This window comes from Manacus vitellinus, unplaced genomic scaffold (assembly GCF_001715985.3).
Source record: "Manacus vitellinus isolate BGI_N305 unplaced genomic scaffold, ASM171598v3 scaffold_4_pilon, whole genome shotgun sequence".
Lineage (NCBI taxonomy): Eukaryota > Metazoa > Chordata > Aves > Passeriformes > Pipridae > Manacus > Manacus vitellinus.
The window spans coordinates 13,487,296-13,504,974 of NW_021940604.1; the positions used below are offsets into that span (position 1 = coordinate 13,487,296).

The 17,679-nt window shown below is 37.6% G+C and overlaps 1 protein-coding gene across 1 annotated transcript in view; it reads right to left on the reverse strand.

The window, feature by feature from the left end:
• The window catches only part of LAMA2 (laminin subunit alpha 2), a 273,953-nt gene that overhangs the window by 209,127 nt on the left and 47,147 nt on the right, over nucleotides 1-17,679 (reverse strand). The window contains exons 5-9 of the mRNA XM_018078006.2: nucleotides 16,244-16,333; nucleotides 14,142-14,259; nucleotides 12,284-12,462; nucleotides 10,496-10,595; nucleotides 89-249 (exon numbers count right to left, since the gene is read on the reverse strand). Of these exons, the coding sequence (XP_017933495.1) occupies nucleotides 89-249; nucleotides 10,496-10,595; nucleotides 12,284-12,462; nucleotides 14,142-14,259; nucleotides 16,244-16,333 (648 nt within the window). The remainder of the gene's footprint in view (nucleotides 1-88; nucleotides 250-10,495; nucleotides 10,596-12,283; nucleotides 12,463-14,141; nucleotides 14,260-16,243; nucleotides 16,334-17,679) is intronic.

A 17,679-nucleotide genomic window follows, 5' to 3' on the forward strand; every position in this document is an offset into this window, starting at 1 on the left:
ATACTGTTGTATGATAGAAGAGCATTAACTGCAATCTTTCAATATCATTAGCATCTTTCTATGACTCAGAAGAACCTGACATGCATACCTTGCAGATGCAGGGACCTATGCAAGGGTCATCATTCTCACTGCCCTTAAGGGAGCAGTTGCAGAGCAGGCACTCAGGATATCCTTTATAACCCAAGGCACATCGATTACAGCTTTCTCCTGCATAGCCAGTCTTGCAGTGACAGAAACCAGGCAACATATCTATGGGAAGAGAGAGAAAACATGAGATTGATTTGATTTATCATTATTATTGGCAGATATGTGTTTTAGAGTGCTCAAAGCAACACCTTTGGTAAGTATAACATAAGTTTATTTACTGTTGGTCACATCACCATCTATTTAACTCAGTGTCCTGTCTGAGAGAGACTAGAATAAAGCATGCAAGAATAGGGCAAATATACAGTGATTTGAACTTTGAAATCTGCATATTAGAGATCTTGAAAACTGAAACTTATCTCTACTTCATTGCATCTAACAGTCCCTGAAAACCTTCTCTTCCGTTAATTCACCTAAAAGCCTTTGAACATACTTTTATTTTCAGAATCTCTAAAGCTCCCTAGCAGGAACTTCCACATTTAGCCTGGTATAGTGTGAAAGAAAACACTGAAGTGTGTTAAATCTCTATTTATTGCCATCTAATTCTCATATCATAGAGTAAGTAACCAGTCACTTTTTCCATGTTATCTGTGATTTCAATATACCTCTATCATATCCCACATGACATTTTTATTTCATATGCCACAAAGTCCTAAGCCTACTCAATATCTCTACAGAGAAACTGCTTGGTGTAGCCAAAAGTCTCTGTTGTCTTTCTCTACACTGTTTCCAGTTCTAATAAATTATTTAAGAAGAAGGTAGTGCATAGTGTGGACTGGTTTGATATGGTTTTTTGATGATTTTTCTTCAGTTGTTTTTTTTAAAGAACAGTAGTATTTCCTAACGCCCTGTTGACCTTTTTGACTATTGCTGAGACAGAACTGAGCTGACAGACCTGGGGCACAGCCTAAAGTAATTGCAAGAGCTGTTTCACAACTGTTAGTGCCTAATTCAATAATCACTGTAATCACTGTACAAGTAGAACTATTTTTTTCAGTGTTCTACTTTTAATTGCTACAGAAATTCATAATTTATTTTACTACTCAGCCACTGACTATCTTGAGATCTTTCTGAACATTTTGCAGTTCTTTCATTTTTCTATGCTGAAAGATTTTGTACTTGCTAACTGTATCACCTTCCTACTCATCCCTTCTCCGGGTTAAATATGAATATTTTCAACAGTTCATATTGATCATTACTGTGAAAATGGTCCATTTATTCTTTTAACCAAGTACTAACCCATGAAAGAACCTTTACTCCATATTCTATTACACTTTCTTTTGTGGATTTTGGTAAAGGATCTTGTCAAAACCTTCTGAAAATCAAAATACAATATTAATCAAATGAGCCTTTGTCCACATGTTCATTTAATCATTCAAACAGATTCATAAGGCAGACTGTCCTCTATATAAAAGCCCTGGCCTTGAGTTTTGCCCATTTTTGCCACATTTCATAAATTGTATAAATCATTCATTGTATTTCTGGTGATTTGCTTGATACAGAAACTAGACCTGATTCTAGTTTCCTGGAACCCTCTGACTTTCTTTTACAAATTAGATAAATGGTGTCTATTTATATGATATTAATGTCTGTTTTAAAAAATATTATAAGTTATATTTAATGCTTCAAGCAACTCAATTTTCAACTTCTCAACTCGTCCTGAAGCCATGCATAAATATGTTACATGCCTAACAAATTTTTATTCTGCATTTATCAGCTTGTTGTAAACCTGACACTTCTGTTTAAGACAGTTCTTCTGACTTGCCCCCATGAACAAAAACTCCCAAGTGCGAAATTCCCTGAGCTATTCTATTCACTGTTACGAAGAGTTATTACAGCTTTTCTACTGTGTCCTTTTCTTTCTTGAGATCTCTAGTTATAACTTGATTACATCAACACCATTTTTAACTCCTACTGCATTTAAATCTCTACCAATCTTTTCGATTCTGATTTATCTGAACAAGTACTTCTCAGCAACAAATAGGTATTTAGAAAATTATTCCTTAAGATATGTGTATGCATTATTAAGAGTATGACTTCCTGGAATCTGTAACAATTTATGTCCTTTTCCATTATGCCCAATTGGAAATAACTCCTGCTTTTTCAGGGAGTTTCTTTTTATTGTTTAAATAGAGGTATATATTTCTTTTTATCTTAATTGCATTGCTTGAATAATTTTGAACTAGAGAAATGTATCTTCTATGAATGTCTAATATGCAGTCTACAAACTATGCTTGCCATTAGCAATCTTGGGTTGTTCATTTTTATTTTCTTTTTAAAGGTTTCCTTGTTTTGATTAGGTTGTTTTTTTAGGAAGGCCTTCTCATTCCTACAAGAATGTTGAATTTGACTGTCCTTCAAGATGAGAGTTTTGAAACACTCTCATGCATAAATCCAGAGGTGCTTCTCTTTTTACAGCTTCTCTTACTAGCTATTTGAAGAAGCAGTCACCTGCAGGAGTTTTAAATTATATTATCTGTTAATCTATACAGAGATGAGATTCAATCTGTCTACTCTAACCTTGCAGCCTCTTTGATCTCCTGTAGTACATCATAATGACTGTCACCTTCTTGATCTGTCCTAATTATATACAGAATTTCAGTGCATGAAATTTGTGTTACTTACTATCACAAAGCCATGTGCTCCATGGGTTTTGATGCCTTTGGCCCTAATTCTCAAATTTCTGAGTTACTCTCCTCTGAACCAGCTACCAGTGAAGTCCCACAGCACAGCGGAACACAAGCTCTCTTGTAATCTGGGTCAATGCATCCTAACTGGACAATCCGGAACAGAGAAACTTTTGTTCCTTAGAGCTGAAAATACTCTGCTGTACTCCAGGATTCAGCAGGAAAAGACACAGGCAAGCCTACTCTTTAGAAGTGAGCCAGTCTTATTTGAAAGTTTCAAGAACTCCTGTCTCACGAGTCTCAGCAAACTCAAATTCAATTAAATTTCTCAGTATGGAACTCCCAAATACTCATTTAAATATATAGTCTGTCCTCCATTGCTCAGTTAGTCCATTTTTTTAGTTCCCCATCAAGAACCGTCCCTTCTCCTTCTCCTCCTTACTCTGCAGTTATGGGAGAGAGACCAGATTGGAAACTCCACTGTCACCAGTCCTGCCCACCATGCTCTTACACAGCATAAACAGGCATGGATAACCTTCAGCCCACCACCTATCAAGACACCTTGCACTCCACATCAGAGAGAGGAAGATGTAGAGACTGTCATATATCCTTCCAGCTCTCAGGCTTGTTGACAGGGTTAGTCTGTATATTCTATTTTGCTCCATACCTTCTTTCATTTATGGCTCTTGCAAGATCTCACTGTATTACACGGTAAATTCCTCTCAGTGTCCCGCTGGTTATTTTTGACCAGGTTTCTGTAGTGCATATGTAGTGCATACTATGACGACAGTCCAACTACATTTTGATTTAGGGAAGATGTTTCAAGTTTGTCTTTCGTTTTTGTTGTAATGAACTCATATTTCAGCATAAGCACATTTTTTGCTTTTGGTCTATGACTTCATAGGAATTGTTTGAATGGGGCTTTATTTGATGAAGCTGTTATTCCCTGTTTTCTCCCTGAATATTATCAGTTTCTGACCTATCTTCAAGCATATAGAGGCTTTGAAAGTCCATCCTAGAGGATGAGTCATCTTGAAATGAGTTTTATCAGTCTCTTTTCTCCCAGCCTAGCAGTCTTTCAAAACGGCACATAAATAAATGCACGCAAAAGCATGCACCAGAGCCTTGAAAAGCCTGCAATCCTATGACTGGCCTCCGTCATATTCACTCCTGTTCAACAGCGTATAAATTCCAAAAAATGATCTCATGGAAATCAGTGGGACTGCTCACTGAGGAAAGTACTATAAAGCCTGAATAAAGATCAAGATGTCTGGATCTTATTTATCCTAAAATGTCTGAGGAAGTTTTTCAGCAAAAATAAACATCTGTCATTGGGATTATATTGTACATAAAGAGGCAAAGGGGAAAAATTCACTGCATGATAGCATGTGGTGAAGACTGAGTCACAAAACTCTGCCAGTTTCCAAGCCTTACAGTCCTTGCAGGTGCTCAAAAGTCCAGTAAAATGGCTATTTGTTAAAATCTAGCCACTAGAGCTTGAAACAAGAGTACTGATTCACCAAGAAAGCCCTAATTACTGGAGTACAAGTAGTTCTGAACGTATAGGTTCACTTATGAATAGACAATTGCAAATGATCACAATACCAGTAATGGTCAAGTTTATCTATTATTAGGATGGATTGGACATAGGTGGACAAGTTCAGTTTTAAAATTATTGCCTTTCAGTTACAAAACTGAGAGGCATTTTCATCAGTTTATATTACCAATAACCTAGCTTAAAAAAATACTATGATTGATCCTAAGTCTCCCTTTTTTATATTGCTCACAAACATATGATATAGGATTGCTATGAAAGAATAGTTGAAAAGCATTTTTGAAGATTCAAAACCAAAAATATACTTTACAAGCTAGAATAATAATATTTCATTTTAGAATGCTGACTGAAACATGTGAAGACAAAGTTATACTACGCTGATCAAAATGGAAATTATACATACTTAATATATAACAATACTTCTTTTTCTCCTGAAACAGTGTATGCTGTACTATAAAAGGACTTTTCCATGTCTTTCTCTTACCTACCAAAATCTGATTATGAATATAGGATGCAGTCAGTTAAAGCCTCTTAATGTGTTTCATCAATGTACTAGTTATTAGAGTATTTGCTGCAATTTTCCATTTGAATTGCCGGTTACCCATTGTACTCAAGCACACAGAGAATGCACAGCCTCCAGCTTTATTTTCCTTAAGAACTGTTCACAGTCACTCCATATCCCGTGATGTTCCTTATTATCATTTTAGTTTAATGTTTTAGTTTCCATTTTCGTTTAATGTTTTTTACTTTCTCAAAGCATTTACTTAGCACATATTTAAAAAGCATATTCCCATCTTACACAAAGAAAACAATTCATCCTCAACCCATCAGCCAGTAACTCTTGAGATGTATTTCAACCTACCCAATGTGTTCATTCTGGTTCACTGGTGAATACATAGATAGATTCCTTCAGACAGATCATGTTTTCCAGCCTTTCCTTTATGAAGGCTCACCAATGCTTCAAACCCAATTGCTGCCCACGGTGGGCAGTGTATAGTAAAAAGAACTTTATCAGCGTACTGAATATAAATTTGAAGGGAAAAAAGAGAAAAAGTGATCTGCTTTCAGGATAGTTTTATACTAAAAATTATATGCAGAACTTGCTCTTGAACCTAACACAACCTCTTCTATTACCACAAAAATCTTTTCTTAAAAGAAATATTAGAAAGACTTTTTCTTTCGACTGGCATTATTGTGTTTTTTTTCTGGTGAATAAGGCATTACAGTCACAGATATAGCCACTGGTTCAAAAACCATAAACAAACATAATGTGCAAGAAGAAAACAGTTTTCCTAATGTGTTGGAGCATTATTTAATACAAGAAGTAAAAAACAAAAGGGCAAATAAACAACAAGAAAAAGAAGCAAAGAACAAGAACACTGTAGGTAGAATGGCTATGAAGCTCAGTTATATGTAGAGCTGGCTTATTTTTGTTATAGTGGTCTTAAAACAGGTAAATAATAAGATAGATACCAAAATTGTCCTCTAGCCGCTGTCTAGAAAGTGTGAAGTGTCCACTTCTCACCAGACTTCCAAGATCGGGCAGGACACAGACAACAGGTTTGAAAGAAATGCATGGACTACTTTGAAGAGATAATTCCATATATGATGGTGAGTTGTGCATGTCACATATGAGAACAAGTAGTTCAAACACACAGAATAATCTCTACAGTAAATAAGTTGGAATCAGAAGAAATCAATCGGTTGGAAAAGGAATAAATAAAAAAAAATTACTTCATGTGTTACAAACAGCAGATTCAATAGAGATTAAGAATACTCTGACATGCTCAAAAGCAACAGGCCTCTAACCAATTGCAGCAGGATCAGTTAAGTTTCAGGACAATGAGGAGAAGCTGGTTACAGTCAAGACAGAAAAAGACAAGAGTTTTCATTCTGTGAAGAGAGCAAAAGAACCTTTTGGTTCTCAGGACTGGAGGAACTGTGAAGATAGGAATCTTATTTGAGTGCCTGGGGCTAGATGAGCAGGAGGCAAAATAGAAAAAGAGAATCTAATTTTGGAGACGTTATCTTCAAGATGGTGGCATGGCATATTTCTTGATTTACTAGAAAGACACGGGATGATCCAAATGATCCAAAGCATTATTCTCTTCCTAGAGAGGTCCGAAAAAGAGGCAACGGAAGAATTTACCAGAAAGAAGATCACCTTGTCAGATCTGACCACCTTGTCAGATTCAGAAAGTGTAAGCAGATTTAGAAAGCAACTATGAGATGGTTTAGATCTGTTGAATGCTCAGAGGTATAAGACACTATGAGAGTTCCTAAGAACACTATTACTGACAATCAAACAAGATGGAAAAAAGTCTCTATCTTTTTGCTTCCCTTTTCTTGTGAAAGAGGAGCTGTCAGCCTGTTAAGTACTGTTCAGCTCCCAGGGCTCCAGAGGATGACCCACAGCAGGGGTCAGCAAAAAAGGTGTGAAAAGAGAGACTGCAGCAGCAACAGGACTGAGAGAACAAGCAGCCACGTAACACGCAAGTGGGACATCACATTTCTTTGAATTAATCATTCCTCCATTTTAAAATCACAGCCTGAGAGGTTTCTTTGTTTCATTGCCTGTCATCTATAACCTATACAATCTCACCCACAGCTTTGGTATGGACACTGCAGAGTCTCACTGTGTTTTTTCCAGCTTTGGGATTCATCCTCTTCTGCTTGTACTGTCTCTCATATCAATCTAGGTGATATACTGTACTGAGCATTCAGACTAGGCACTGGCAGTGGGGAGGGTGCTTCAGGGCAGCCTCTGTGAGGAAAGGATGGGGCTGCCCTGTGCCACACACAGCCAGCTCCAATGGTGCACAGCTGAGCCCCTCAGCCAGACAGATCAGAGCATGAAGAAGGGGAAGGAGAGGGAGGAGGAACTCTAGGTGCTGGAGCAGATATACCCCTGCAGCCCCTGGAGGAAACCAGCCTGGAGCAGACATCCACATTGAAGGACCTCATGAAGGAAAAGGTGGATATTTCTTGAAGGAACTACATCTCATGGACAACCCATGATAGAGCAAATTTGTTTTCCTGAAGGACTTAGGCCCATGGGAAGCATCCACACTGGAGGTGGGGAAAAGTTTGAAAAGAAAGGAGTGTCATAGAGGCACTGTTATGACCCCTGCTCGCCATCACCCTGCACCATTTGTGGTAGTGGGGGAAGAGGTGTATTTTTAATTTTTGTCTTTGTTTATCAGTATCTGAATCTATTTAAATTGACAATAAGTTAAATTAATTTTCCTCAAGTAAACTCTGTTTTGCCTACGGTGGTAATTGGCAAGCAATCTGGTCTTTACCTCAACCAGAGAGCTGCCTCATGTTCTGCCTCTATCCTGCTGAGGAGGACAGTGAGAGTGGCTGGGTGGGCAGCTGCAGCCAGTCAAGATCAACCCACCACCAACACCACTGTGACAGTAAATCAGTATCATTTTATTGAACTGATGCAATCAGGTTATTATAGAAGACTTTACACCTTTGGCCCAGTATTTGCATCTTTGTCATGCTGCTTTTATGTTCCATTGATCTCTATTTCAAAAAAGGTTTGCTACATCTCATCAATAGATTGTAACTAGCCCAATTTAAACACCTCTTAAGAACTGACCTCAAGTTTTGTTATCTTTGTACAGTATTTTCAGACGTTTTACAACAAAAGAACCAAAAAATATTTCAATTCATTGTGACCATGAAATAATAGAGTTTTCAATACTCAGGGACACAAAGAGGGCCATCAATAAAACTTCTATCCTGGACTTCCAGAGGGCAGATTTCAGCCTACTCAGAAGACTGGTTCAGAGGGCACCTTGGAAAACAGCCCTTGAAAACAAAGGGGTCCAGGATGAATGGACATGCTTCAAGAAGGAAGTCTTGAACGCACAGGAGCAGGCTGTCACAGTGTGCCAAAAGGCAAGCCGGAGAGGAAGACAGCCAGCCTGGCTGAAAAGGGAGATTTTAAAGGAAATTAGGGGAAAAAAGAGAGCTTACCTACTATGGAAAAAATGTCTGGCTACTCATGAAGAGTTTAGGAATACAATTAGGTCATTTTGAAAGAAAATTAGAGAGACAAAGGCACAACTTGAACTCCAACAAGTCTTTGTTGGACATGAGGGAGAACATAGTCACCAAAGATGAGGAAAAGGTTGAGGTACTTGAACCTTCTTCACTTCAGTTTTCAACAGTAAGACAGGCTGTCCTCAGGACAACTGGCCTCCAGAGCTGGTAGACAGAGACAGAAAGCCGAACAGCCCCCCTGTAATCCAGGAGGAAACAGCGACCTGCTGAGCCACTTGGATCCTCACAAGTCTATGGGACCAGATGGAATCCATCCTAGGGTGATGAGGGAGCTGGCAGAAGAGCTCGCCAAGCTGCTCTCCATCATTTCCCAACAGTCCTGGCTCACTGGGAAGGTCCCAGTTGACTGGAAGCAGGCGAATGTCACACTGATCCACAAAAATGGCTGCAAGGAGGACCCGGGAAACTACAGGCCTGTCAGCCTGACCTTGGTTCCAGGCAAGGTTGTGGAGCAGATCATCCTAAGTGCAATCACACAACACCTACAGGATGGACAAGGGTCCATCCAGCCAGCACGGGTTTAGGAATGGTAGGTCCTGTCTGACCAACCTGATCTCCTTTTATGACCAGGTGACCCACCTAGTGGATGAGGGGAAGGCTGTGGATGTGGTCTATCTGGACTTCAGCAAAGCCTTTGACACAGTCTCCCACAGCATACTCCTGAAAAAGCTGGCAGCCCATGTCTTGGACAGGGGCACTCTGTGCTGGGTTAGGAACTGGCTGGAGGGCCGGGCCCAGAGAGTGGTGGTGAATGGGGCTGCATCCAGTTGGCAACTGGTCACTAGTGGTGTCCCCCAGGAGTCAGTGTTGGGCCCAATTCTGTTTAATATCTTTATTGATGATCTGCATGAGGGGATCAAGTGTATCATTAGCAAATTTGCAGAAGACACCAAGCTTGGAGGGCTCTTCAGAGGGACCTGGACAAGCTGGAGAGATGGTCTGATTCCAACAGGATGAAGTTCAAGGCCAAGTGCCAAGTCCTGCACTTTGGCCACAACAACTCCCTGCAGTGCTACAGGCTGGGCACAAAGTGGCTGGAGAGCAGCCAGGCAGAAAGGGACCTGGGAGGCTGCACTGACAGGAAGCTGAACATGACCCAGCAGTGTGCCCAGGTGGCCAGGAAGGCCAATGGCATCCTAGCCTGTATCAGGAACAGGCCAGCAGGACCAGGGAAGTGATTCTTCCCCTGTACTCAGCCCTGGTGAGGCCACACCTCGAGTACTGTGTCCAGTTCTGGGCCCCTCAGTTCAGGAAGGATATCGAGGTGTTGGAGCAGGTCCAGAGAAGAGCAATGAGGCTGGTGAAGGGACTGGAGCATAAGTCCTATGAAGAGAGGCTGAGGGAGCTGGGGCTGTTTAGCCTGGAGAAAAGGAGGCTCAGGGGAGACCTTATCACTCTCTACAACTAAATGAAAGGAGGCTGTAGTCAGGTGGGCATCTGTGTCTTCTCTGTCCCCAGAGATTTTTAAGATGAAACTGAATGTGACACTTAGTGCCATGGTCTAGTAACCACAGCGGTGTTGGATCAAGGGTTGGACTTGATGATCTTGGAGGTCTTTGCCAACCGGGTTAATTAGATGATTCTATGACTCTGTGATTGTTTCCAAAGCACAATGAAGCAGTTTATTGTCTATGTGAAGACAGCTTTTACAGGGATATGGTAAACATCTTGCAATCCTGTATTAGTAATAGAGAAAGCACATAAATACCTTTCAAACAGATTTTTTTTCTAGATTTCAAATGGAAATATGTTTAGATAGGAAAAGACATTAAAGCATTATTGTTGCACCAGTTTTAATCTCTGTGGTAAAAGAAGAAAGCTCTTTAAAGCCAAAAGTCTTCAATATTTTCCATATCTTACAAATATACCCAAGTTTGCAAACCACGAATCTGAAAGAAGCCTCAACAAATTAGAAATATGAATTAAAAAAAAAAAAATCAAAACAATGCAGCTGGATTACTGTTTGTATAAGTAAACTTTAAAAAAACCAGAGTTTTATGGGTTTTTTTGTTAAAGATACCAAAACCATGATTCAGCTTTTCTTTGACTATTTTCAAACTTCATCTTTAACATCAGTATTTTTGAGGGATCTTACCTCCTTCTGCATGTTTCTCGTCCTTGACACAGGTATCATTTAAAGACCCATTTGGATCACAGGAACATGGCTGGCATGGATCTGGGCTATCTGGCAACACCTATAAAAATTAAGAGGTTACAAAACAAAACCTTACCTTTAATAATTGAAAACTTTCATTTATTTCTTAAAAAAAAAGAGGCAAGAACAACTTCTGTGTAGGTGCCTTACACTTTAACAAAAATGAGATAGCTGATAAACTAAGTCCATGCAGTCTACAACAAAAAGAAAAGGTCTCAAATGGCACCAGAGATTGGATATTAGGAAAAATTGCTTCACAGAAAGGGTTGTCAAGCACTGGAAAGGGCTGCCAAAAAAAGTGGTGGAGTAACCATCACCGGAGGTATTTAAAAGAGTGTAGATGTGGCATTTAAGGACATTGTTTAGTGGTAGACTTGGCAGTGTTAAGTTAAGGGTTGGACTCAACGATCCTTTCCAATATAAATGATTCTACATTCTATGATTCCATTAAAGTTACATTTTGGATTTTCATTCAGAAACATATAAGAGACTTAGATACAGATAGGTTTTCAACTTAAAAAAAAAAAAGGTGTAGAGATTGTAACCGATCCGTATATGGTTAAAATCAATAAATATAATGACGTAGATTTTAAGCATTTACTAACTAAAGTCATATTGACACGTAGCTCAGTTGTTCTGGTCAGCATGATTCAAAAAACTAACTAAAGATAGTTAGTCAGTAGCTTAAAAAAAAGTGAGTGAAGAAAAGTGAACATTAGACAATCGTTCTTGAAAATGTTACCTCAACCAAACTTAAACCTTGGTCTAATATCACACTAGGAATATAAATTAGAAGTGCTGTATGAAGTAGGTACATACACATACTATAGATACACTATACACACACACACACACACACCCCACACACACTCTCTCACATATCAAATCCCTATTAGCTGGATGATAAGTTGATTCAGAGGAAAAAATCAAGCAAGTGCCCTGCTGCTGAAGAAATTGGTTCTCAGTACTCCTTCTCTCAAGCTCTAAGGCTAAGCCCTGTATATCAGGGGAAATGTAATTACTGCTATTTGCTGATGTTTTCTGTGTTTGAGGATTGAAAACCAATCAGACTATAGGCCATTATTTACCCAACAGAAACTGAACAGGTGAAATATAAGCAATTTAAGCACACATTAATAGTGTAGCTGTCTAAAGCACAGAAATGACCTATATTAACAATACAACCCAACATAAGAGTCATCTTCTGATAGCTTCAATTTAGATGAAAATACAGTCTTATATGACAAAATACAAAAAAACTATTCCCCCTGCACTGAAATTCAAAGACATTCATGAGACACTATAGAATTTCAGTGGTTATTAATTCTACATTACATTTAAAAATAAAAATTACAGACTGTCATCAATATCAAAAATAGCAATATTTCTTTGAACTTTGATAACAAAACTTGAAATTCATTACTGAGGCAAAAGTTCTGTTTACAGGACCACATCCTCCTTTAAATTAATTGAAATACTAGCTGGAAGCCCTGACCTCAAGTGCATTTGTTCATATCAACACAATTCACTTCCATATTTCTCTGACCGTTAACTTTATAGATTTCCAGCCGTGAAAAACAACTGCTGCACTGTAAGAATTAGAAGTTAACCTTCATAAAATGGCAGTCGAAACTGTGCCATCTCTTTTTAATAATTGAACTTCCCCTGATGAAGTGATGGTTTGCACACCAAGCTTTACAGAGAAGGGACAACAGAATAAGAGTTTACCCCTTTAGGTCTGAAGTATCCATCGAGGCAGGTCTCGCAGTTTATGCCACCAGTGTAGCCTGTGCAATTCACACACACTCCACCCCCAATGTATTCTCCATGGATATTCAAACTCTGATTTCTGTCTGCAACATCCTGATCATAGTAACACTCTTCAGTCTTCCCATGACAGTTGCATGCTAAAAGAGAGGGAATGTGTTAGCAAATACATTCCCACTGGAGATGCCCCATTGTTACTAAGGTATTAAAAAGAGTTGTTCAACAGTTTGTCATTGGTGCTGTATATGGTAACTGGTAGCACATCCAAACATTCATTTAGTACTTAATTTCTGAAAAGTAAGATGGTCCCATCATAAACATGGCCCAGAATTCTGTATGTTGTATTTTTTTCCCTCAATATTTTGTCTTAGGGAGTATGGAAGTTGACAGACATAGTTTAATTATGATGTTTTGGTTTAGGTTGTTTCTTTTTTTTCTGTTTAAATTGAAAATCGAGAACGTTTTGGTGATTGCACACACATATGGTTCATGAAAGAGTCATCTAACTTAAAATACAAGAGCAGCTATAAGGAAAGTAGCAGAATGGTATGAGTAAATTAAAATAAGTCAAATGAAAGCTGAAAGACATCCTAAAAATATTTGACTTCCACATACGCATGTAAGAACTGGGTCAGAACAAAAGGATTCCCAATCTTAAAACTTCTTTTGAAGTTCATATCTGAACTCTAGACTTCAGGTCCCCAAGAAGAAAAGATAAACTAATAATCTTTTGCTGTAAAAATGAGGTAGCTCACTTTCTCTCCGTTCCTCTGTGGTATTAAAACATTCATTTCCACATACAGAGAAATTCAAAGTTTGTCAACATTGTAGGGAGGCATTCTCCTTACATCTGATTCAGATCCCAGGGAACTGTTTCCACCATGACAGTACAACAATCCACTAAGGGTTGAACAGGGCATAAGAAGTGTCTTTCAAAAGTTAAACATGAAAATAAATGTACCCTGATTTCATTCCAGAATGCATTCCCAGCGCAGACACAGCCCTAACTGAAACAATAACCTGTGTGGTCAAAGTTTACAAGACACAAATAAGCAATGGTTACTTTTAATATGGGCATATCTGTTCCTATTTGTTTACTTTTAATCACTCATGGTAAGTTGAAAACCTACAAATGAATAAACACTTATATGTAACAGAGCACTACATTTTATTATGTTCAGAAATATAAGTGGTATATGACCTCTGGAAGTAAGATATTAAAGTTCAATTATAACTACCCTTACTACAATAAAGCTGAAAATGAAATTCCCACCCTGTAGAAAGGTGACATTTCTAAGTATGTTTTCATTCCATGTTGGAAAACTAGATACTTTGTATTTTCTGTTAAAAAATCACACATTCAAATTATATTTTGATCATATAAAAATATAATGTTCATCAAGGATGAACATTATAACATATAAAAGTGTAATTTATACAAAAATTATGTTGTTAAAGTTTAAAATAATGAAAAATCTGTAAAAAGACTTTTTACTTACCAGCATACAGTTCTGTTATTTTATCAAAAAATCCCCATCATAATTATAAAAACCAAAGAAGAAAAAAAATGATACAATATTCCCCAAGTATCACTATGTTATGATAAAATATTCCACATTCAATAAAACCACAATTCAACATGTAATTTTTCTGTTAAGTCTTTTGAGTCCATCTAACCAAGAGAATAACATCACATCAAATGTTATTCATAAACAAATGTAGTTAGAAACAAAACTAATTGTAAAATCTTTTAGGACCCATTTTCAGTTTTCACTAGCAGTTGCAACAAACTTTTTCTTCTGTACTGGTTTCAACTTACGTTCACATTCATGCTTATGCAGGAAAGTGCCAGCATGCCAAGGCTTTTGATGGAAACCAGGACAACACTGATCACACGTCTCTCCGCATGTGTTGTGCTCACACTGACAGACGGATTTCTAATTTAAAAGAAAAACAAATATTTACACAATGTGATGATTTGAAGAATCTGTCCATGTACATAATCTGCATTCCGCTTCAAATTATGAAAACATTGAGACTGGCTATACCCTGTAATTCCTTTGTTTATTCATTTTTATTCACTTATGTATCCTCCATTCACTAAATGTGTTTAACTTCTGTAGCCACAAAGCAAAGGAAGATTGTTGGCCAGATTATCCAAGGAGAATCTAAGGATGTAGGAGAACTAAATTTCAACTGGATAAAGAAAGGAGGATGGGAGAATGAAAGTTCCCCAACACAGTAAATAAGCCTGGTAGCCTTCAAATACAGTGTCACATTACAGGAAAACTGATCTGACCCCAGAAGAAGTGAGCCATTCTAGATCCTCCCCTTGGAGCAAAAGTCCAGCCTTTCAGACACTTTTCAGTTCCTCAGCAGACCACATAGTACCAGTATGAAAATATTGCTGTACAGAACACCCAAACTCTCTGAGCTGCAAAAGCAGCTTGGAAAATGTAAAAGAAACTGTGGTTTGGAGAAATGAGAAGTAAAAATTGGTTTCTTGATAGTTATTCAGTAAAGGGGATTCTCCATGGTCCTTGTGAAGCCATTTAAGGTCAAAGCAGCAGGCTAGAAAAATTCTATGGCTCACAGGACAAAGCATAAATCTTGCAAAACAAGGTTAAGTTAAGGAATGCTTCAGAAAAGCATGGCAGTAAATTCCGGCAAGTTTATTCTCTGCAATGCTAAGGGAAAGATTCTTTCTGATAACAACCACAGTCATAATGTTTATAAGCCTGTTTTGGAATGGCTCAGTCTAAAGAGTATCCCTGGAAAGTTAAACCTCCAAATCTCTTCTGGCTTGAGTTGTTTCACTTATGCTATTTTTCATGTTGGTCAGAAAAGAAATACATATTTGACATCCTGCAAAACAGGATACCACACTTCTCCAAAAGGCTTTATTTTATCTAGTACCCATATTATCTGAAGAATGTACTAATTGCAGTAGCAGCACTTATTTTCTGAGGCAGACCCAATTCTAACAGGTGGCCTAATTCTAACAATGTTGCAGTTCAATCACTAAGGTCATCTGAGACAATAGTTCAACACTTGCTATACACATCACTACAGAAGAGGCTCAGAAGGATTAAACCAAGGAGTTTGCAAAAATTTTACAAGGATCCATAGAAACTGCTTAGATCTGTAAATGCATTCACTGTAAGATTTTTTTTTTTTTAATGATTTTCTACATAATGGCTTAATGTCAAATACAAACAAGATTTTCTGTTAAATCCTATAAAGCTCCTACTGAAGTGAATAGTGTATGAGAAGATCCCACACTGTGGCATGTAATATTAGCAGACAGGAAATTCTGTATTAGTGAGTGCATACAGTTAGACAATCAGTAACAAGTTATATTTCTATATATCAATTATATTGCTTATGTTTTTATTATATTGTGTATGTGCAAAAAGAAAGTTATAAGTTGGAAGACATTATAAGTGACTCATGATCTTCTAGATTAGCTTAACCGATAACTCAGTTAATATTTTCTGCATAGTAAATGCACCATTCTAGAGTCATCATTTCTTTACAAGTATCAATTAAATACTTGACAATCATTTAGGAAACTCCTTGATTAATATCAAGGAGGAAAAGAAAGACTGACAGTACTCATTTCTACAGCTACATAGAGTAACCCAGATTTCTGTTTTTCCTAGGAAACTTCCAATATGGACTGAAATATCTGAAACCTATTCTTTCATTTCAGGAAAGCCTCTGCTGACACTGAAGGAATGTTTATCATTCTGGTTGCTAGCACTGTTTCATCCTGGCACTGCTTCTGACTGTCTTCCAGATAAAGAACAGACATAAATTCACAGAAATCTGAGGAATTTCATTATCAGGTTTGTAAGTTGTTTTTCTTTTTTTTTCATGTTCCACCCTATAAATAAGTCACATTAAAAAAAAAATACATACATTGGTCACTGGATCCAGTGGACAAGCCTTCGCATGGCCTGAACATATACACATGCCTCCAACAGAGATGTCTTTTATAGAATAGTAATACTGTAAGACAAAAAAGAAATTGAATTGCTAAGTGGATTGTAAAATGCAGGTGCCAAACTGCAGAATTCATTTCTGGTGACAAAACTGTCAGCTCCTGTTTTATTTTTTTTTTTGATCTATTACAAATATAGCAGGCAGTGTAATCCAAGCCGTGTCTTGATCAACAGACTCAGGTTGAGTGAAAGAAAGGGTATAAAGTGGCACAGTTCCATTTGTTTGAAGTCACAAGAGCCACGTCAATTTATACACAGCATACAACAAACACAAGAATAGGAGAAGGCTATATGCACACTGGATAATGAGAAGTCAAATGCTACAGAATTTATTCCCTTCAGAAAACATGAAAAGGAAAAGGCATGATGATGGGGAGAAAAGAAAAGCTAGAACAAAACCTAACACCTTTGTTCACCTTAGCTGGGTCTAACTTGGGCATTCACTGCACTGTGGAGAGAAGAACTGTTTTTCACAATTGGCCTTTTGAATGATCATGGAATAGTCTTCACTACTGAGCTTTAAGTACTTTTGACCTGTTGTTCTGCCATTTGACAATTTCTCTTTTTTCTTTGGTGAGGATTAAGAACCCTAACCAAAATGAAGGATAGAAAGATATTTATAATCATGTATTACAACATCTGGGAACAATGAATCTTGTCCATTTTCATCTATTTTTGGCAAGGGTCCTGCAACATGCTAACAACAAACCAAACATACGCTATTTGCAAATTTTGCTCTTACTGTATTCAACCTCTTTATCAGATCATGAATAAATATATTAAACAAAATAAGAACTCTTATCACTCATAGTCAAGCTTATGAAACACAGAAAATATATAATTTGTGGCTACCCTTTGTTTTCTGACAAGGATGGTAAGTTTCAGTTGCTCCTTGTTCCTTTGAGGACAGCCTCATGGAGAGATGCCACACAGAAGTTACCGTTCTTTGTTGGTTTAAGAAATCAGTGGATCGTCCTGCACTCAGTTTTCATGAGTATAAAATGATTTTTAAAATGTGAATTTAATTTTGCATTTCTATTCACTTAGAATCGGATTATTAAATGTCCACTTTTACATAAACACACAGTTTCCATGATTAGTGAGGCTGCAATAACTGCACTGAATAGGAATGGTTTCTGAGTTTGTAATATAAAAGAGAATGGTTCATTCCAAACTTTCAGAAATAGTCATCACTCTATGTATTTAGATGAGGAAACAAAACCCAGAAATATGGAACAGAAGAAAAAAAAAGTTTCTTTGCAGTTATCCACCATTGACAAATGATATTAACTAAAGCCAAGGATAACAATACACTCCTTTCCAACAGGACTTACTATAGTGGTGACTTAAACT